This window comes from Balaenoptera physalus, assembly GCF_965194825.1.
Source record: "Balaenoptera physalus genome assembly, chromosome: 18".
Classification (NCBI taxonomy): domain Eukaryota; kingdom Metazoa; phylum Chordata; class Mammalia; order Artiodactyla; family Balaenopteridae; genus Balaenoptera; species Balaenoptera physalus.
The window spans coordinates 627,247-648,901 of record NC_138899.1 but is presented as its reverse complement, the minus strand read 5'-3'; the positions used below and the strand labels follow the sequence as shown (position 1 = coordinate 648,901).

General features: G+C 53.6%; 1 protein-coding gene and 1 long non-coding RNA gene across 5 annotated transcripts; one reads left to right on the top strand and one right to left on the bottom strand.

The window, feature by feature from the left end:
• Positions 1 to 435: 435 nt before the first annotated feature.
• Positions 436 to 5,924, bottom strand: LOC309647698. Of its 3 annotated transcripts, none has more exons than XR_014256254.1 (4): positions 5,795 to 5,924; positions 5,169 to 5,325; positions 3,860 to 3,982; positions 436 to 1,723 (listed from the first exon to the last, which is right to left on the bottom strand). It is a non-coding gene; the product is annotated as an uncharacterized lncRNA (long non-coding RNA). The 3 variants fall into 3 exon arrangements; XR_014256255.1 differs by having other exon boundaries at positions 5,724 to 5,872; XR_014256256.1 differs by having other exon boundaries at positions 5,169 to 5,869.
• A 109-nt stretch (positions 5,925 to 6,033) lies between these two features.
• Positions 6,034 to 20,597, top strand: LAMP1 (lysosomal associated membrane protein 1). Of its 2 annotated transcripts, none has more exons than XM_082435246.1 (9): positions 6,034 to 6,230; positions 12,025 to 12,143; positions 13,998 to 14,214; positions 14,333 to 14,491; positions 17,688 to 17,872; positions 18,427 to 18,549; positions 19,071 to 19,137; positions 19,212 to 19,382; positions 19,645 to 20,597. In XM_082435246.1, the coding sequence occupies exons 1-9, from the start codon at positions 6,179 to 6,181 to the stop codon at positions 19,782 to 19,784; spliced, it is 1,233 nt and encodes a 410-aa protein (XP_082291372.1). In that variant the 5' UTR covers positions 6,034 to 6,178; the 3' UTR covers positions 19,785 to 20,597. The 2 variants fall into 2 exon arrangements, with proteins under 2 accessions (XP_082291372.1, XP_082291371.1); XM_082435245.1 differs by having other exon boundaries at positions 12,022 to 12,143.
• Positions 20,598 to 21,655: the final 1,058 nt, after the last annotated feature.

The window sequence follows — 21,655 nt, the reverse complement described above, 5'->3', positions numbered from 1 at the left end:
TAACCCACCCCAGTGGGAGTGAGCCGGCCAGCCGGAGGACAGCGTCCACCCAGGTCTCCGGTCCACACGCGGGGTTCCTGGGGTCGGCGGTGTGGCCACGGGACCACCAGGACAGTCACCTTTGTCACGGACTGCACCCCCTACATCCTGCTTGATAGTCTTAAAATTAACATAAAGTTCAGTCTTTGGGGTGCACGTTTCTATGGGTTTGGCAAACCTTCAAAGTCCCATCCCCACCCCCTCGTTACCAGACGGAACAGCCCCGTCAGCCCAGACCCCCTCAGGCTGCCCCAGACCCGCCAATCCCGACAGTTTTGCCCTTTCCAGAATGTCCTGCACTTCCCAAGTGCCCGGAGGATCCCCCGCCACCGCCTGCGTGCAGCCTGGGGCAATGATGGCTAGGGCTGCCGTAAACACTGCCAACCTAAGTCAGAATTTCTCTTGGGTGAACGTTAATTTTATTTTTAAAGACAACTTGCTTGCAAAAGATCATATGGCAAAATAGACAACAATAGTTAGAAAAACCCTGAAGGAGAAAAGTGAGGGAGCTGACCCTGCAGATACAGCACCTATAACTTCAAAAGAGTGGTGCTGGGGCAGCTCCAAAAATCATCAAGTCAAGTACGTTCTCACGTCAGCACAGGATGAGGGTGGAATCTCCAATCAGTGGGCAAAAGGTGAGCTTTTGGTAAGTGGAAGGAGGACACCTAGAGACCTGTGTGGGAAGGGTGACACGGACCCCTTCTCTGCCCTGCCCGTCGGCACCCTGCATCAGAGATACAAATGCAGAAATGAAACTACACACGCACTGGCAGAACACAGACAGAGTCTTCTAACCTAGGACTAGGAAGGACTTAAAACCCAAATGCTGTGGAAGAGTGATCAATTCACCCACGTTTAAACAAAAGAACTTCTGCAAACAAAAACATGCCATAAGCAAACTAAAATACCAAAATGATTCTAAAAGTGAAACACTGACTTTAAAAGTGTGACTTGTATTGCAAGTATCTCTATAATCTGATAGAAAGATGGGCAAAAAAGGCAGGTGCCCCACTCATAAGGAAAATGCAAATGAAAACTACAGGGACCTAATTTCTCACAGGTCAGGGTCAGGCTGCGGGCACACGGGCTCTCTGCTGATGCATCGCCGGTGGGACAGCAACAGCGGCAGCCCACGTGGAGAGAAATGTCACAGTCACTCACATCTAGAAGGCTGAACTACCAAGACCACACGATTTTAACCTGAAAATGATAATAACTACAAAAGACTGAAGACGTATCAACTATACAGAAATCCACGGTAACATAGCGCTTTAACATCACATTTTTTAAAATGTGATGGTTCACTTTGTTTTTTAATTAATAAACTGTATTTTTTAGAGCAGTTTCAGGTTCATAGCAAAATTGAAAGTACAGAGTTCCCATACCCCCTCTGCCACCTTCCCGCCACGCACGGCCTCCCCCACCATCAGTGTCCACACCAGGTGGGGCATCGGTCACCACTGAGGAACCCGCAAAGACAGGTCATCACCCCCCAGAGCGCACGGTTCACGCCGGGCGCCGCAGTTCACTTTTGGAAGCTGCTTCAGCACTGAGTTCTTACTCTGAAGCCAGACAAAAGAATCACGAATCAGGCACGGATCCCACCTTTCCTGTAGGGACGGTATTTTGGAGTAACCAACTGGTCCACGATGGAAAATTCTTCCGTACAGGCCTGCTCCAGCTGACAAAACAATAGGAAAGATAGAATTAGAAATTGCCAGGGACTTCCCTGGCGGTCCAGTAGTTAGGACTCTGCGCTTCTACTGCAGGGGCCTCGGTTCGACCCCTGGTCGGGGAACTAAGACCCTGCATGCTGCGCGGCGCGGCCAAAAAAGAAAAAAGGTATCACCCATCTGCCAAGCCCGCTGGAATACGGACCTGCTGACTCACCAGGGATGTATGCGAAGCTGTGGGGCCAGAGGTCAAAGGCTAACAGGGACTCTGCGGTGGACGGGGCCAACTGGGGCCACCCCAACGTGGCCCCGCAGCCAGAAGAAAAGGGCAGTGCTTCTCAGGTCTCCATGCACACTAGCAGCCCGAGGCCCTGGCTGAAATGCAGGTTCTGATTCAGCGGGTCCACGGAGGGGCCTGAGGCTCTGCACTTCTAACCAGCCCCAGACGAAGGCAGCACTGCAGACCCACACTCCACACTGCGTGGGGAGGGTCCAGCACCACGTACGGAGCGCGGCGCCTGGGGCAGAGGAGCCTCATTCCGTCAAGCCTCAATCAGACTCGCCGGTTACCGGAGCAGAGGAAGACATGGCCATTCAAGGACTCACAGGTCAACCCAAAGTGTGGGGTGTCCTACAGGACAAGTGACCTCGTTTCCCCAACAAAGGGGAAGGGGACTTGAGACACGCCATCGAGGGCAGCGTGCAGACCTCGCTGGAGCCACAGGGAGCACACTGGCTGTAAAAAGATGTTTTCTGGACAACTGGGGAGGTGTGAACATAAACTGGAAATTAGTTACTAAGGAATTATTAGGTTTTGTTTTTATATTAGCTACGATAATGGCATTCTGTTTATGTAAAAGACTTACATGAAAAATATAATGTCTGAGGTTTGTTTTATAACACTCAAGCTCCAAAACCAACCAAAACACAAAACAAGTGAGGAGGGAGGACAAATGGTAAAAGTAATGGGTACAACAGGATTCATTGGATTATCCTATTTTTATTCAAAATTTTCCTTTAAAAAATTTCATAAAACAAGCTTTAAACACTACAGCACTATGCAACATTACTATTTTTGCTTAGCAAGTCTCAAGAAAAAAAGTGTAACTTAGAGCAAAAGAGGAAAAAAAGCAGAGACTGCCTGCTAGTCCGTTCCTCTAGATTTCACCTTCCATCAACCATCACTTATCTCCTTAGCTACTGAGCCCACACCCTCCTAGCAGCACGAGGTCATTTCACAGGTAAGAAGGCCCCGCCTTTCACCTGTGAACTCGCCCGCTCGTTATTACCAAAGCAGGGTCCCCAGTCCCCTGCGCAGCTCTGCAGAAGCCTCTCCACTTACTGCCCTCACTGCTTTGTTTTAAAAAGGCTTTTAAAAAGTCTCCAAAAGAATTCAGAAGGTGTGGAGCCCTTCACTGTGCTTGCTTTTCCACATCTTTCCTTCAATCAGAATAGTTCAGATCCGGGACTTCCCTGGCGGTCCAGTGGTTAGGACTCTGTGCTTCCATTGCAGGGGGCACGGGTTCGATCCCAGGTCAGGGAACTAAGATCCCACAAGCTGCGTGGCACGGCCAAAAAGGAAAAAAAAACAGATCAGACCCAGCCTTCATTAAGGATTCAAACAAAAAAGAATACCAAACAAGAAAATCCCACCATGTTACTTTTCCATACTCTATTAAAATGTAACTTCATAGAATTTTTGCTAAACCTTTCATTTTTCTGCTGGTTTTTTACACCCTGTTCTTTTGCTCACACAAACTCCTCTTGGTCTTTAAAAAGAGAAGATTTCAAACACAGCGTGTATTGGGCAGTTGGACACAGTAGAAATGTGCTCTGGTGGGTCTAAGCAGAAAAATCACCTGCTGAAAGGGCTGAGTAGCTCACAGAATTTCCAAAAGGAATGCAGAATGACGCTAGGGAAACAGCAGGCGCGAGGAAATAGCTAGGGAAATAGCAAGGGCCACGGCTGAAGACACTACAAACCCAACCCGGTGAAGACCCTTCACCATTGCCTCTAGAAATGCCACTTTGCTGCAGCCACAGCTGCCGTCACCACCGAACACCACATACAGGGGCAGCTAGCTTCTCTGCAACCACTAGCTCCTGATCCAGTCTAATGGGCTGAACTCTGGCTGAGCTCGCACCTTAGCCGCTAGGAAGGCTGGGAAAGTGACCATCTGGTTTTTTCAGCTTCTGCTGGGCGCTCTGTCTGCCATCCATATTCAGAGGGTAAGGCGTTCTCTCAACACAGGAAGGGGCTTCCAAGGCTGGAAAGCACAAAATTAATAGGTCTTTTGTTTCCATACTCAAGATTATTTGGTAGTTTCTCACCATCAGAAAGTTCAAGAGAAAAGGGAAATATTTTAGAATTTTCCAGTTACATCTGAACTTAACACTCTATTTCATAGGGACAGCTCAGGCTCAAATAATAACCTACTGGACAAACATCATGTTAACAACCTGTTGCTGATAAAGGACTTCACAGTGAAAGCATAGAGAGACTGCAGACCCAGCACCTCCTCTTTCCCACGGCACACTTCAACGGACAGCACTTCTCTTAAATGGGATCCTGCTGAGACTCTTCCCCATTTGGAACAGCAACAAACAAAAAAATCCAGAAAGATCCCTGAACACCTAAACAAGACATCAGCAAATCGACTCTGTAGTAACAGTAGATTTCTGCCCCAAAGAGCTGAACAACCTGTGGACTAAGAATGTTGCCTGCCATGTCAGTAAGGAAGGACGTTGCAGCCATCAGTCATCAGTAATTGCAGCCACTCCCCACCGTGCAGCCTGAGAAAACTCACGAAGGAAACAAGGAATGCCTGCCATCAAGGAGTCATCACATTGCAACTACCCCAGACGGTGAGCCCTGAGGGGACTCAGGATGGGAAAGCACAGGACACTGGCCCCAGAGCTGAGGTGCAGATCAAAGGAATGATTTCAGTGAGCCCAGACTCTTGCATCTTTCCATTCATAGAAAAGCGCTAAATTCCTTAATTTGAGATATCTGGTTTTCCTTAATTAACGATAATCTTTTGACATTCTGACTACCTGCCATTTGTTGCAGAAACTCCTATGTATCCTGGTTCCCCCCTCGGAGCAGTTTTCTCGGGGTTAAGGTGCCCCGGCTTGAAGCCCTAAGAACGATCCCTGAATAAAACATAGCCCTCAACTTTCAGCTTGTGGTTTGTTTGTTTTTTTCTTCAGTCGACAAAACCCAACGAGCCTGGGGCTCCCTCAGCCTCTTTGTTTCCCTTTTACTTGAAATCCTTCAGTGTCACGACTTTTTCAGCTGATTGTGTTAGAAGGTGGCGGGGAGGGAAGGGAAACTGGACAAGAAGAAATAACAACAAGGAAGAAGACAAAATCTACAAAAAGCAAACAAATGTAAGAACAACAACAAAAAAAGTCACAAAAATCAAAGCCTATGACAGGTAGTAATCAACACACCTGCACCGAAGGTGAACTGGAGGCACGTTTCCCCAGGAGGTGGGGTTGGAAGTGCTCAACGAAGCAGCAGGGCAGGCGGGCGTCACCTCTCTCTGCAAAAGGCCGGTGTGGCCAGAGCGCGGGCAGCAGTCGAGAAAAGAGAAGAACCGGGCAGAGCCTAGAAGCAAATCAGGAACTGGGGAGTGAGTGAGAGGCACTTCAGGAAGGTTCTGGCAGCAGCGAGGCTGCGATTTCCTTCCCTGGGCAGCTTGGGGCCTTTCTGAACCTTCCAGGCAGAGGCCGCCCAGTCCCCCACGGCCTCTAGGACGGGGTGACAGCCGGGAGCCACCGAACCCTCTGAAGCCCCGTCAAGATTGTGTCTAGCTTTACACCCTGTGCCTTGTGTGTTGTTCCAGCACGAGGGGTAACACTCAGTACGCGTGTTCACATCCCCCTCCTTCCTACCCCCCAGCCCAGACTCTCCACGGGCCCCGAGGCCGAGAGACGCGTTAGCATCGGCGTCCCTGCGGAAACGCCCTCTCGTCTCCCGTGGGGCGGCCGCCGTGGGACTCCCACTCTCGGCCCGCGACGGAGAGCCGCACGTCCGCTCCAAACCCCTCTTTTCATCTGGCAGCTCCAGGACGGACCCAGAGGCCCCGCAAGGAGGTGACCAGCCGCGCCCACCGCCCGCCTTCCGCTTCCGCCGGCCGGAGACCGGGCGGGGGTCGGAGGCGAGACCCGAGTCACGTGGCGTCGCGGTCACGTGTCAGGCCCAGGTAACGTGCGAGGCGGGCTCAGGGCGCACGCCTGAGCTCTCTCACTCTCGCGAGATGCACGGGGGTCACGTGACGGCGCGGGCACGGGCGCGGGCGCGGCGCGGCTTCACGTGACAGGCGCCGCCGGTAGTGGGCTCTGTTTCCTGCAGCGGGCGCAGCATCGGGACCAGCTGCCCTCACGCCGGCCGGGTCAGACCCCAGCCCGCCCGCCCCGGCCCAACCGCCCACGACCCCGCCCGGCTCCCGCTCGCGCCCATGGCGGCCCCCGGCGGCGCCCGGCGATGGCCGCTGCTCCTGCTGCTGTTCGGTGAGAGGCCGGGCTGGGGGCTGAGGGCGCAGGGGCTGCGGGGTGAGGGGTCGGGCAGGTGTGAGGCGCTGTGCGGGCCCAGAGGGATGTGGGGCGGCGTGAGGGGCGGGGGGCTGCTCGGGGGCCGGGAGCTGCGGGGCTGGGGTCGGGCCGGGCCCGGGGACTCCAGGCGAGTCGTCCCGCGCCGGCCGAGGCGGCTGCGGGGGGAGGAGTCGGTCCAGGTGCCCAGAAGTGGACGACGGAGGGAGGGCCCGGCGCGGCCCTCGGGTGCCAGACCTCGGGTTGTGGGGTCACTCGGCAGTGACTTGGTGGTTTTTGAGCGGCGTGGTTCGCGCCCTTATTTGGGGGCACGGGTGGCCCCGGAGGGCTGCGTGCGGCTGCAGCCGGAGACGCGGGACCGCATGGGCCTCGGTTTCCGCCCGACGCGGATGTCCGCGCAGGAGAATAGGGCGGGCGGCGACCCCGGCCTTTAGAGTTCGTCCTTCGGGCTTTTAGCCTTCGCCCCCAGCAGCATGGCACGGAGCGCTGACGCGTGTGTTTATGTCGTTGTGAATTTTAATTACGTTATAATGACTTAAAGTTGCCCTTGAGAGTTTCGGGGAGCCCACAGTGGACAGAAGGAGAGGGGGGCTAGGCCTGGCCTCCCAGTGGTCGTCTGCATTTCTAGTGAGTCGTCAGGAGCGCTGCCTGTGTGTGTGCGCGCGCGCGTGTGTGTGTGTGCGCGCGCGCGCTGGGCCCACGGAACTCGGGAGCCGTCCGTGGGCGCCGGTGTTTTATCCATTGAGAAATTTTGCTGTCATTTATCTGTCCTAAGGAGAAGGGAATTGTGCTGACTTAAACAAGAATCACTGCATGGTTTGATTTTTATGGCTCCTGAGAGCTCTGTCTGTGGCACTTTCTCACCTGGTCTCCGTGATACGGGAAGATTAAAGTGCCAGGAACTGAAAAGAGGTACCGGAGCTCGCTGGTGGGCGCTCCCTTGAGTTCAGCAGACACAGAAGCAGTCTCCTAAGTACCTGCCGGGAATTCTCTAAATATCTACTCTGAAGTTCTTTTATTGTAACAGAATGGATTTTGGTTTCAGGATTTTGTTTTGCCTGTTGCGTAAAATGAGTTCTTTGAGCTGCAGGACCAGCACAAGGGGTGACCTTCTTCCAGCCGCAAACCCGGAGCCTTGCTCTCCCCAGCAGGTGTCATGAGTTTTGAGAGGGCCTGCAGGGACAAGTCCTGTCGTGTCAGGGCGGCTCATTGTTCTTTATTAGAAGAGCTCGCGTGCATTAGAACTGTCACATTTTGTTTCATGTTTTAAAAACTCACCTGAATGAAGAGAAGAATCCATACTTCCCTACATTGATAGCTCGGAGTATCATGCATGCAGTTAGCTTTTTCTCTTTTTTTTTTGGCCTCGCCACGAGGCTTGCGGGATCTTAGTTCCCCGACCAGGGATTGAACCTGGGCCCCCAGCAGTGAGAGTGCGGAGTCCTAACCACTGGACCGCCAGGGAGTTCCCATAATTAGCTTTTTAATGTCCAGTCCATCATATCTTTTAAGTTTTATATTCAGTTAAAAATCCAACTTTTAAAAAGGTCTGTTAAGAGCTTGTATGTAGGTTTATTTAAAATAATGTCTATTTTAATGCACAGTTTCACCAGAAAACATCTTTTCTAAAAATACTTCAAACTTCTAAGTCACAAATTCATCCTGCTTTGATAATTAGTAAGTATAGTTTCCTTTGTGTTTTAATATTTGGTAGAAAGCGTAGACAAGTGTGAACTGAAACTTCTTGATACATATGATTAAGTATATTGCATAATGGGGCTCTTGACTGTTGATGTCACCGGGATGACCTCCTTCCCCTTTCCGAATGAAGAACTGTTGCTTAGGAAGTTTGAAAAAATGTTTTATACTGATTAATGTTACCCTCGCTTGTGGGAGTTTGCCAGTTACCCAGGTTGGCGACCTAATTTTTCACTAGATTTGAGGTCAAAATGTTTTGGGTCCATACTTTTGAATTTATATTGTTAGATCCATCCCAGGCTGTATTAGTCCTTCCTCCTCTCTGCGTCCGGAAGACTTGACTATGTGCATGTCCAGCACATGCTTCTACTGGAGCATTGGTTCTGCTATGTTGTGATTATTTTCACACCTGTGTCTTCCTTATGTTACAGCCTGCCTCGTGCCTCACATACAGTAAGTGCTCAGCACGTACACGAAGAGACGTCCGGTGGTCCCTAACTGAACACGCACGTCAGCTGTTCAGAAACGTACATACTGGTCTCTAGAGTCTGTGACTCCGTTTCTGGGATGGAGCCTCGGTCTTTCTTTTTTTCCTTTACATTTTCACAGGTGATTATGTATCACTGGTTAAGAAGCATAAAAATACTGGATTCAAGAAAATCGAGCCAAGAGAAATTAGAAAGTGATTTCTATTAAACAGTTTAACAAAGAATGTATTGACTTGTTCCTCTAGATGGCAGTTTCTTTCATATGGAAGTGAGTGTGTCATAATTTGAAGCATATTCACTTGCTTACCAAGTGCTGGAGAGAAAGTGTGGTTCAGGTGTGGACCTCACTGTGCCGCTGGCCCATGGCAAGCTCGGCGGGCACGTGCTGTGAGTCAGCAGACCCAGTTGCAGATCTGGCTCTGCACCATCACTAGCTGTGTGACCTCGAGCACAGTAGTTAACTTCTCTGTGCTTTGGACTCCACATCTGTGAAAGGAAATCATCATAGCGTCTGCCTATTAAAGTTGTCACGATAGTTTATAGTTACCTGCAAGGTGCACTACAGGTGCTCGTTAAATGAAACGCTTATTTGACGGTTTGTGTCAGGTACCAAGGATTCAACAATAGATGAGGGCCGCGTAGCACTGAACGCATCGGTAGTAACAGCTAACACTGAAAGCAGGCTGATACCTTGTGCCCAGTGCTCCCCTCGCTTTGGCTCACTTGATGCTCTGACGGTCCTTGATGCTTGTTTCCGTCTCACAGGTGCCTAAACCGAGGGGCGTGGTGGTTCCTTTGGGCCCGGGGTCACACAGTCAGCTAGTGGCGGAGTCTGTCGGAGACTGAGATCTCTCGTCTCAGGCAGGCGTGCTCCCACAGCTGCACCTGTTTTAGAGACTGGAGTGTCTCCAGGTGGGAGTGTTTTGAAGGAACCAGCCACTCGTTCCTCTACGGGACCCCTGGAGAGAGGTTGGCGTGAGTCTGGCCTGAGTGCCGACGAGGAGCAGCTCCTGGTGGTGCAGGTTCTGGCTTTCGGGAGGGACACCCCGCAAACTACTGCAGACATCCTAGCTAATGTGAGATGCTGGTTGTCTTTTATAGAGTTAAGAACTAATTTCTGACTATTAGCATACGTGTTTCTCTTACAGTTTTTTGTTGTAATGCTCTTGTAGACATTCTTCTCTTGACCAAAATTGGCTCTGGTTTCTTGTTTTAATAGTGGAAAATTTGGGGGTGTCTAGTGCTGCCGTTGCTTTTTGTTTTGTCTTGTGTTTCTGGGGTTTTTTTGGCCGCGCCTTTCGGCATGTGGGATTTTGGTTCCCCGACTAGGGATTGAACCCGTGCCCCCTGCAGTGGAAGCGCGGAGTCCTAACCACTGGACCGCCAGATAAGTCCCTGATGCTTATTTTAAGTTTGTTTTAGTAATACTACTTTGTTGTCCTTTGAAAGCTCAGACCTTCAGCATGTTTACTAAATGAAAAAATTGACTGAGAAGTTATTCATGAAGTGTTTTCTAGTTAAGTGCTTTGAGTCAGAACGTTTTTTGGTGACTTAGGGACCTGTTTTATAGGAGGGTGGCTTGGTAGGAGCTGACCTGTGCGGGCCCCTGTGGGAGGTGGCCACCTGACCTGCTTTTCCGTGGCACGTGTGGCAGCATGTGGCTCCAGCGCCCGTGCCGGTGAGGGCAGCTCAGGCCTGGGGGCGCCCACGTGCACTGTGAGTTGGTCGGTGTCCGGTGTTTCTCTGGCCTCAGCGCCCAGGCTTTTGCTTCTGCTGCCGAACCTGCGTTTGCCTGGCTGGCATCTCTGTAGCTCTTGTGCACTTACTCCATCGCTCTCAGAGACATGTCTTTAAACACCTTCACTGTAGGACTTCCCCGGTGGCGCAGTGGTTAAGAATCTGCCTGCCAATGCAGGGGACACGGGTTCGAGCCCTGGTCCGGGAAGATCCCACATGCCGCAGAGCAACTAAGCCCGTGCGCCACAACTACTGAGCCCATGAGCCACAACTACTGAAGCCCGCACGCCTAGAGCCCCTGCTCCGCAACAAGAGAAGCCACCGCAATGAGAAGCCCGCGCACCACAAACAAGAGTAGCCCCCGCTCACCGCAACTGGAGAAAGCCTGCGCGCAGCAATGAAGACCCAACGCAGCCAAAAAAATAAAAATATATAAATTAATTAATTAAAAAAAAAACTTCACTGTGTCAAAAATGAGTTGTGGGATTTTCTCTAGGTTTTTAAAAGGAACGTTCATTCATTGGAAATGACTTTAGTGGAATCTTCCCGCAGTATTCGGGGGGGGGGGCGGGGTTAAAATTTGTGAAGCACAACAGGCAAAATTTTCATTGTCTGCCCTAGTTTGCTTCATTTGTAGCAGTTTTTCTTTATGAACGCAGATTTTGCTGTTTCCTTTACCTGAGGCTTACAGGAGGGTATGCAGGGTTTCTGTCTATACTGTTCGCTTTAGGCTTAAGTAGTAGTTGCTCTGAAGGTTTTATTTGGTGACGGTCCCAAGGGTGAAGTGAACTGGGTTCACTGGAGTCATTTTACCACGTCAGCGACAGGGACTTAAGAATGAAAGCTAGTTGGCTGTCCTCGGAGCGTGCTGCCTGGGTCACATGTACCCTTAGAGCCGTCATAGCCAGATGTGCCGCTGCTTGATGAAGGGCGCGCAGGGATCTTACCTGCAGAAACAAGGAGGTGTGTTTCTGGGAGTGTGGCAGTGACCGGTGCTGGTTGGTGGTTGCTTGGCTTTAGGATGGTCAGGACACCTGCCCGTCTGTGAAAGAACCCTGTGCTAAGGTGTGTGGCTGTCACTTACCTTCTCTGACTCAGATCGGAGTGCATTTGCTGCTAAGCTGCCTGCTGGGGGTTTCAGGGTGTGGCCCTGGCCCTGAGAACTAGCTCAGAGCGGTGGCCACACCCAGGTTGGAGGACCTGTGACAGTTGCCTTCCGCCCCTTCCCTCAGGCACTTGGCTTCTGTACCTACAGAGGCAGAGTGGTGTCCTAAGGTCACACAGCCAAGTCCAGGTCCAGTGGAATTACTGTATTTTGAGGACCTTCTGGAAATGGGCAGAGAGCTCTGATCTTTGAGTCTGCGGCTTTTCTTGCCACGTCGCCAGTCCAAGAGAGGCAAAAGCAGAGCCGACTCTAAGTAGCAGTTTGGGTCCACAGGGTTTCTGTAGAAGGTCAGCGTTTAGTTTACGTTGAGTCCTGCCTTCAGGACCGCACCCCACGTCCCCGAGATCCTCTGAGGAAGGAGCGTGGGCAGCCTGGGCCCGGGGTGACTCAGAAATTGACCTGTGCCTTCCCGGTACGTATTTTGAAGAAAAGCATTGAAGAGCTAATGACAGCTTGGCAAACTGATGGGATGGGTTTAGAGAGAACATTTTCAGACCAGTCTCCAGGAGGGACAGAAGCCCAGCTGAGCCCCACCTGTGGGATCTGTGCGTCTAGTTCTTCGGCGATTTAAGTAGCTTTCCTGATAACAGCTGTATTGCCGCAGCTGTAGACAGCCAAAAATTTCTAAAAGGTGTTTGGTCATTTCTGCCTTTCTTGGAGTTAGCAGGCCTCATGCATGGTGCGTCAGCTGTGTTTGTGGTGAAAGATGGCAATGGGACAGCTTGTATCATGGCCAACTTCTCTGCTGCCTTCCTGACCAGCTATGACACCAAGAACGGTTCTAAGGTAGGAAACACCAGGGCCCTTCATGCCTTGCTTGTGTGTGTGTGATAATTTAACCTGCCTTGACAGTCTTTCATGTGTGTGTTTCTTGTATGTTATATACTGCTGTGTCTCATAGGCTGTTAGTACCTGTAATAGTCTATGCACTTTATATACTGAAATGCAGTCATATTATACAAACCATTTTGTGCTCACTATTTTATTGTGAGCATTTTTCCAGTTTTCTTCTTGATTATCTTTTGTAATCACAACGTAGTACTTCATTATGTTAATCACGCTAATTTACTAACCCATCCCCTGTAACTGAGTTTTCTTATATTCTTTTTATGCCCGGTGTACAGCTCTGTGAAAACAGCTTTTTTGATCTGTCAAATCCGCTTTAGGTAAACTGTTACGCTCCAAGAATCGTGTGTAAACAGGTGCTCGAGGTGCAGTGCCACTGTACTAGTTTGATTAGAATGCCCCTTTTGGTTTTGTTAAAACAGCTTTGCACCTCTGCAGGATGAGAAAGGCTTTTTGCATTTACCAGATCCCTAACAAATAAGCAACATTTCTTTGTTACGTCTTCCTCCGTGAATTACCTGTTAGTGGACCTTTCACTTTCTCTTTCCATTTAACATTTGTTCTTGTAAACATACTCTTATATTTTGTTTTCAGTGCTTTGTTGAAGCAGTGTTTTTCCTTACCCATCTCCACAACCAAGGCACCATATCTGTTTTCTGGCACTTGGAGGGCAGTGGGGGCCCAGGACTGCTGGGAGGACGAGTGGCTTCTTCAGAGCCCTCTGGACGTGCCAGCTGCCTGGCCTCCTCAGTACATTGGCCCTGTCTTGATATAAATGTGGTCTCTATCAGAACAGAAGAAAAGCAGGGAAAGCTTCATTCCACAGAAGTGTCTCCAATTGTAAAGACTTGTCCAAGCACTTCTTATTTGTTTAAAAAAAATTTTTTTTAATTATTTTTTTTTAATGTGGACCATTTTTAAAGTCTTTATTGAATTTGTTACAATATTGCTTCTGTTTTATGTTTTGGTTTTTTGGCCACAAGGCATGTGGGATTTTAGCTCCCCAACCAGGGATTGAACCCGCATTCCCTGCATTGGAAGGTGAAGTCTTCAACCACTGGACCACCAGGGAAGTCCCTTAGGCATCTTTTATTCTAATTTCTACTTCACTTCTTTTTGTTTGGATTTTTTAAAACGTTGTTTCATTATATACTAATCGCGTTACACAAATGGGAACATCCGTTTGCTGTAGTGTGCCTTCCCACTTCACACAGTGTGTCTTTGTCACAGGCGTGGTCTGTCCATCAGGACAGTGCTAGGACAGCTTCCCACGGGTCCTTCACCCAGTCCGGTTCATCGAGATGAGCTTTGGTGGTTTTGTGGTTGTTTGTTTTGCTTATAATAGTTAATTCAGACAATTCTGCAGTAAACTCCCTCTTCTCTTTGTTTAGAGAGACATATTCTTTAAATAAACTTTTCCATGGCAAACACGAGGTAATGGCTTTTTTCAGATAAAAGTATCAGCTCATCCTGAAGCCCAACGTGAATTATTTCACTTTACTGAGATAACTGTAGTTTTAATTCTCTTGTAAATTAAAGTCATATTAATGAAGAACAGTTTTAAATTAGTGAATAATTAGGTCATCCTTGCCTTGCACTTGAGTTACTTTCTGGTCTATTACTTGACGTGTAATACTGACTTTCATGTTTTTTGTTTTTATTGAAAATGAATGCATTAATAGTGACATCTGAGATGGAGCTGGGGTCGGGGCATATGTCAGATCTTTGGTGTTTCTGAACCCCTTTAGTAACCTACACCCTAACTGGGTTCTACTGTCATCATGTTTGTTCCAGAGCGTGACCTTTGAGCTGCCGGCCAGTGCAGAAGTATTAAATAGCAGCTCTTGTGGCAAAGGAAATGCTTCTGACTCCAGTCTCGTGATCGCTTTTGGAAGAGGCCATACGCTGACCCTCAGTTTCACAAGAAATGCAACACGTTACAGTGTCCAGCTGATGCGTTTTGTTTATAACTTGTCAGATACAGGGATTTTCCCCAATTCGAGCTCCAAGGGTAAGAACCAATATGGACCAATTATGGGGTGGAGAAAACTGCGTCAGGGGAGTATCTAAAATTGCTTCTAACTAAGCACTTCCAGGAGTTAAAGATCGATTTTTTTTTTTTCGTGTAGAAACCAAGACTGTGGAATCCGTAACCGACATCAGGGCAGACATAAATAAAAAGTACAGGTGTGTGAGCAGCAAGCAGATCTACCTGCGCAACGTGACCATCACGCTCCGTGACGCCACCATCCAGGCCTACCTCTCCAACGACAGCTTCAGCACGGAGGGTGAGGACCGCCCCCGGCCCAGCCCCCGTGGGTGCCCGGGGAGACCTGCGCGTCTTCAGAGAGCTGCCCCCGGCCCCTCTGTCTTCAGAGAAGTTTACCTCTTCCGGTGAGGGTGGATTAAAACAGGCTAAAGGGGCAAAGCAGTTCAAACCCTCTTTCTTCCCTTGTTACAGAGCTGATGGGGTCAGGGTCGTAGGCTCTCCTTCAGCTCAAGCCGCTGTCTCTCCCCAGAGACCTCGCCTAACCTCAGTCCAGCTCAGGCAGGCCCGGGGCAGGGGTGGGAGCGACCAGGGGGGCCTTTCAGGGAGACCACGGCCCCGGGGTGCACCCACCAGCCCAGCCCTGTGGTCTCGGGTGAGGTAGTCGACCTCTTACTTCCTCACCTGTGCAGTGAGGGCGCTCACCTGTCTGCGGAGGGCGTGCGGACGCACAGGACGTCCTGCTGAGCGCTGCTCTGGGCGCCAGCCGGAGCCTGTGGTAGAGCGCGTCGTCTTCTGACTGCGATGCCCCACGTCCTGCCAGCCAGCTCGCTGTCATTTCCTGGGGGGAGGGGGTGTCCCCACTGTCGTTCTCCGTGCTTACGCCTTGCCCCGCAGCCTTCCCTGGCGGCTCAGAAGCAGCTGGGGTGCCTGCTGACCCCACGGCCCTCCATGCGGCCAGCGGCAGCCCCGGGCTGGCAAGGGCCTCTGGGCTCTGCACAGCCAACAACTAAAAATGGTGTTTTTGCTGATAGATTAACGTTAAAAAATAACATTTCACAACACATGAAAATGATATAAAATTAAGTTTTACTGGTCATAAGCAACATTTTATTGGGACACAGCCATGATCACTCACTCAGCCGTTCCTGTGGCTGCTCTCTCACTCTCACATGGCAGAGCCAGGTTGGGACAGGCGCTACGGCCACCTGGCCAGTGGGGCTCCCGTGTCCGGCAGGATCGGATGCCAGCCCCGGGCCAACCAGGGGACTGAGGTGTATTCGTCTTTTCATCTTTCATGTTTGATGCGTGGATTCTTGTCAGCTCTTCTGAGAGAGTTAGAAGTTCAAAACAGAAATTGCTTTTCAGTGAAGTTTATCACACGTCTCACCTCCTACCCAGTCTGGCCTTACTCACTTTTTCATTCCTTGGGAACCTGAGTCTCACTCCCAGTCTAGCTTAGGTGCGGGCCGTGCTAAAACGTCTCTTTCCACTTGAAACTTCGTCAGTGCGACGTGCAGGTTTATCTGAGTATCTGCAGCTGCCGGGAGACCATCAGGGCCTTCGGGGCACATGAGCTTCTGCGAACCGTGCGAAGGGCACTGGGAGGGTGCACAGCCCCGCCCCCCTCCTCCCCTGCCACGACCCCTGGGCTCCCCGCCTCGCAGAGGCCTTCCCGGGGGAGCACGCGCGTCCCCGAGTGATCCTCTCGGGTTGTGAGCCCTCTGCGGGAGGGCCGTTGGCATCTGTCGTAGGCGTCAGGCTGGTTAACACAGGAAGAAGGAGAGGGCTGTCACCCACACGCATTCTAAACTCCTGAGCTTTTCTGACTGGCGGTTAGTAAGAGCCTCACGGAGACAGCAGGTCATACGTTACAATGGCTGTCGGGTCGGGTAGACAAGGACTTGGAGACTGGCCTGTTCTCTCGTTTGTCTCTTAACGTGGTTTGTGCATTTAATCATTTGTGTCCTGTGACAATTGATAAGTAACTGATAAAACTGCTTTTAAAAGCGCCAGTGTCCCAACGTCTACCTGCAGCTTAGCTCCAGGAGGGAGGCGGCAGTGCCAGCCGGTGCCCCCGGGGCCAGGCATCTCGGGGGCGCTCACCCAGCTGAGCCCACCTCCCAGAGCTTGGGTTTTGTTTCTCTTTTTTGCCCTCTTTATTCTCTAGAATAAAGCACTTCCCTCTACAAGTTGTGTGAAGGCCAGCGGGGCGAGGTGACCCTCAGGGTGGGCTAAGTTACCCGAGTCCCGGTCCTCTGGGGTGGACGTGGCGTCCGCAGCCGGAAAGTAGTGAAAGCTGGACTTGAGCTTCGGGTGGTGGACGGGTTCCCGCCGCTTCCCGAGCGGCTCCCACCCCGGAGGTTTGGACCGGCTCGCGTGGCTCGGCCTGGGGGGCCCGTGGGAAGGGTCGGGGTTGGATGGAGGTCGTGTGACCGTTAGCGCTGAGCTTGCGCACTGGCCACGGAAACGGGGTGCTAAGAGGAAGGGCCTGGGCTGGGGGTGCCGGATGCCCTGGGGTTCGGCGCGTTCGTCAGCCTTCAGAGAAGGCGTGTCTGGCCTGTCAGCCCCTGTGGAACACGTACAGTTACTTTTCAGCTTTTGCCTCAGTCAACTTTGATTTTGAATATAAATTTTTGTCATAAGCAGTCATGGTGGGTCAGATTCTGAGGGACGGGCTCGTATGCACACCCTCAGTGTGTCCTCCGGGGGCGCCCTGTGCCCTCCCCTGTCGGACCTGTGCGGCCGGGGCCGCCCCCATCTCCTGGATTGCGTCTCTTGCCGCGGGGCTCCCACTCTCCCCGTCGCTGGGCCCTCCACCCACCCCGGATGAGCGCCCACAGCAGTTGGCTGACTGCGGGCACGGAGTCTCGGCTCCATCCTTGACCAGTAGGGCCGTCTGGTGCCCGTCCTTCCCGGGGCCGCTGCCGTCCTCCTGGGGGCGCCACACCGACGGTCTGGGCTGGCGATGGTGTGTGTCCGGCGTCCGTCCCCTCGGAGCCCAGACACTCCGGGCCGCTCTGCTACTGCCTCTGGGACCATTTCCAGCCCGGCGCCCGGCACAGGAGCTCGGAGAACACGTGTGAATTGTTGCCGTTGCAAGTGGTCTCGGTCCCCAAAGCACGGGATGGAGTTGAGGTTTTGTTCTGACCTCACGGGGGGAAGGTTTGTCCTGCAAGGGAGGGTGTCTTTGTGGATGAGGGGCCACCCGAGGCCGAGGTGGAAGGGTGTCCAGTGGGAGCTGCATGCGGAGGCGGGCGGAGGCGGGGAGTCGGGCCCCCAGCGGGCCCAGGTCGAGTGTCGCCGAGGTGACCTGCTCCCGTCCAGGGTTCCAGAGCAGCGTTAGTTAGCCCGCGTCTCCCTGGAGGCCTGGAGGTCGTGTTCTGCGGGGCAGGGATCCTTGAGAATGTCAGCTGGGGCCCAGGGTGGGCTCGGGCTCCGGAGTTCCTGGAGGTCCTGAGGCGGCGGCGGCACGACTCACCCCACCGTCCCCACAGAGACGCACTGCGAGCAAGACGGGCCCTCGCCACCCAGCCCGACGGCACCACCCCAGCCCTCGCCCACCCCGGTGCCCGCGAGCCCCTCGGTGTCCAGGTACAACGTGAGCGGCAGCAATGGGACCTGCCTGCTGGCCAGCATGGGGCTGCAGCTGAATGTCACCTACAGGACGAGGGACAACACGGTAGGCTGGCCGGAGCCCCTCCCCCCGCCCTGGGCCTTGTGGACCAGGCGTCCCGGGGTGGGTCGCGGGTGCTGTGGGTCCCGAGCTGCTCGGCCGGACCCCCGTCCCACCTGGGCCGCTGTCGCTGCAATGGCGGGTTGAGTCTCCTGATGCAGGCTGTTCTGCGGCCCCAAAGCCTCAAGCGTGTGTTGTCACCACAGGCCGGGTGTGCTGGCCTGGGAGGTGGGGGGATTTTCTTGGACGCTTTACTGCTCGGACACTCGGGTTGTCTTTCTACTCTTCCCGTGAGATGATGTTTCTCCCTGAGGGTGAGAGTCTGGGGATGGAGACGGGGCCGGCCCCGCTGCGGGGACGTGAAAGCAGGAGAAAGCAGCCGGAAGTACCAGGAGGACCGTCTGGCGTCCCGAAATCTGCCCGTGTGAACTCGTCATGTTTTCTTCTGGTTTGGCTTCACGTGAACGTGGCCTGGAAGCTGCTGCTTTCGGGCTGCCTCTGTCCCCTCAGGAGCACGGGCCCGGGGGCGGGGAAGCTGACCTCTCGGCTCTCCTCACTAGACGGTGACCAGGGAGTTCAACATCGACCCCAGCAAGACCACCTTCGGGGGGAACTGCACAGCCCGGCTGGTGACCCTGGCGCTCCGCAGCGGGAACCTGCTCCTGGTGCTGCAGTTTGCGATGGTGAGGGCCCGCCGCCCTGCTCGGCCCACCTCCCGCACCCTCGGCCCACCCTCGTCTGTCAGCAGACGCCTCGCGCTTATCCCGCAGGCGGGGCAGGGGCGACCCGGGGCCTCGGGTGCCGTCCTCCGCCCTCTGCCCTTCATACCTGCCTGGGAAGGGCTGCATGTGCAGGTAGCAAGAGATGTGCAGGTAGCAAGAGAGTAAGGGGAGCGCGGAAGAGCCCCTGCTGGGTGTGTGTGGTGCGCTCTGCAGGTGAGCTGCTGGGTCTCTCCTGATCAAGTGCAGCTTTCCTAGGAAGTCAAACGTTGACTTTTCTGGAACGTAGCTCCTTCAGTCCCCATCTTAGCAGAGTCTGATTCTGTAACGAGGTCTGTAAGGAGCTGATCAGAATTCATGTTCCCGAGACGACAGGCTGGGCGCTCTGCAGTTTCCTTCTGAAGCTACGGGCACGGGAGGTCACCTGTATCACCGGTGCCCCCCCGAGCCTGATGGTGACCGTGTGATTGTCGTCTTCTCCCTAGAATGCAAGTTCCAGCCGGGTTTTCCTGCAGGGAGTCCAGCTGACTATGACTCTGCCCGATGCCAGAGGTAAGACCCCTCCCCCCGCAACCGGCATGCCCGTGCGGGTGCCCCAGGGCACTCACCCCCCGCTGCCCTTGCAGACCCCACCTTCAAGGCCGCCAATAACTCGCTGAGGGCGCTGCAGGCCGCCGCCGGGAACTCCTACAAGTGCAACGCCGAGGAGCGCGTGCAGGTCACCGAGGCCGCCGTCCTCAACATATTCAGCGTGTGGGTCCAGGCGTTCCGCGTGGACGGGGACAAGTTTGGGCCCGGTGAGTAGGCGAGGGCGTGGTCCGTGTAGCTAACGGCTGGGGGACCCCTTTCAAGTCCGGGCGATTTTAGCGCCAGTTCCCCTACCCGTGCCACCTGGCCTCTGCACGCCCCAGCCCGTCTGCGCATGTGCTCACGCCACCCTTTGAGCAGAGAGCTGGCGGGGCCCTTGCCCGTGGGCGCGTGCGGGCACCGGCCTGCGGCGTGGCTGCAGTGGCCGCAGGCGGCGGGCGGAGGTGGGCAGCGGGCCGTCTGTCTCCACAGTGGAGGAGTGTCAGCTGGACGAGAACAGCATGCTGATCCCCATCGCGGTGGGCGGCGCCCTGGCGGGGCTGGTCCTCATCGTCCTCATCGCCTACCTCATCGGCCGCAAGAGGAGCCACGCCGGCTACCAGACCATCTAGCCGGCCGCCCGCACCTGCCGAGGGCCAGCAGCCGCTGCACGGCCTCTGGCCGTCTCCCTGGGCTTAGATTGCTGTTGAGGGGGCACCCTTTCTTGCAAACTGGTTTTCAAATCTGCTTCGTCCAATGTGAAGTTCATCCGGCCACATTTACTATGCACAAAAGAGTAACTATGGAAATGACGGTGTTAATTTTGCTAACTGGGTTAAATATTTTGCTGACGGGTTAAACGTTAATATTTACCAAAGTAGGACTCTAAGGTGGGTGGGGGGTAAGAGAGCTTTTCTAAACGGGCACTGGCTCCGCTGTCATTTGGCTTTTTAAGATTCCAGTGTTTGGTCTCTTCACTCTTTACTCAGACGTGAGCCTTACAAAGGGAGAGTCTCTGGTCTTAATGCTTTGATGAAGGCTGGTAGCTGTGAGCCTGACACGAAGAAATCAGTAGGAACGAGGGTCGTAGGGCAGGCGTGAGAAGATGCAGACCTGGGATGCTTAAATTAAGCTTCAGAAGCCAGGGCGGGCCCGGCCCCTGCAGCATCAGGGCCCCTGGGCGCCGGGTCCTGGGGCTTTCCACGCTCTGCCACTTGAGAGCTGGCACTTTTTAAAATAGAAAAACGGGCGTTATTTTTATTTACTTTCTTGTAAAGTGATTTTCCGTCTTCTGTTGGAGGGTTGGGGTCATCCTTGGTCTGCACTGTGTACAATAATCGTTTCACTGATTCATCGCTTACAGCTCGGTGGGCTGTGTGCTGAGGATCGTCCCCTCCTGGGACGCGTTGCCGTAACGATGCTAATAAAACGTCTCTTTGTTTGTCTGTCTGGACCTCATGCTTTTGTCGGCTCCCGGCGAGAGGTCGCGATGGGCGTGCGGTGGGCAGGGTGTGCCTGGGGGGCTGCTGTGTAGCTGGTCCTCTGGGTGGCGACTTGAGGAAAGGCCAGTCTTCAGCTGTAATGGTACAGCACGTGGAGCCCTGTGGCTCTGGGGACAGATCACCCCATGGAAGATAGGCCCTTACCTGGTCCCCCGGGTCAGCAGCCGCCAAGGGGGAGCTTGGGCCCCAGCTAGTAGAGACCCGCACCCTCGGAGGACCCACAGGCCTTGCTGAGGCCGAGGGCAGCCTGCCTGCGGGTGGACCCGTGCGGCCCGTACTCTGCAGCCGTCCCTTCAGACCAGGCTCAGCGGAGCAGGGCCCGCGAGGGACGCTGAGGTGGGGTAGGACGCGGCCACCCAGCAGCAGCCCAGCCGTAAGTGGCATGAGCTGCGTCACTGTCCCCCACGTCCATCTCTGCTTCTCTGCGGTGTGGGCGGTACAGGCCTGAGCCTGAGCGGAGAGACCAGCAGCTGGCCTGTCCTGCAGGGTCAGGTCTTGGCAGGCGTGGTGGGATTTGTAGCATCACACAGGGTAGGAACACGTTAAGCTAAATACCCGGCATGGAGGTGGTGCATCTGCCTTCACAGAGCCCCGAGCAGTGCAGCTGGTCAGCTCCCACGGAGGGGAACCCGTCGCGTGGTTCCTTCCGGGAAAAGGCCACCTGTCCCCGTGTGTCCTGTGCGGGACAGCCTGCCCAGGCTGTGGGTTTCTCAGCCAGAGGTAGAACCCCCAGAGGGAGGCAGATGGGGTCGGTGGAGGTCCAGGGCCTCCAGCCCCGAGAGGAGGGGTCTTGCTGGGGCATCTTCTCCCTCCAGGGGTCCGGGATGACGCAGCCCAGATCTGACTTGCAGTCCTTAAATTTTACACACGTACATCTGGTTTATTCTTCACGTAACACAATAATTTAAAAAAATCATTTGAGAAACTTGCCTTTTACAGCGAGGTCACGTGCGCACACCCCCCCCCCCCAGGAGGCCACTGCTCTCCTGCAGGAAGGACCG

Coding starts and splice junctions, on each gene's coding strand:
- LAMP1 (XM_082435245.1), top strand. CDS start 6,179: ATGGCGGCCCCCGGCGGCGCCCGGCGATGGCCGCTGCTCCTGCTGCTG. Junction 14,215..14,332: donor CCCCAATTCGAGCTCCAAGG/GTAAGAACCAAT, acceptor TTTTTCGTGTAG/AAACCAAGACTGTGGAATCC. Junction 17,873..18,426: donor ACAGGACGAGGGACAACACG/GTAGGCTGGCCG, acceptor TCTCCTCACTAG/ACGGTGACCAGGGAGTTCAA.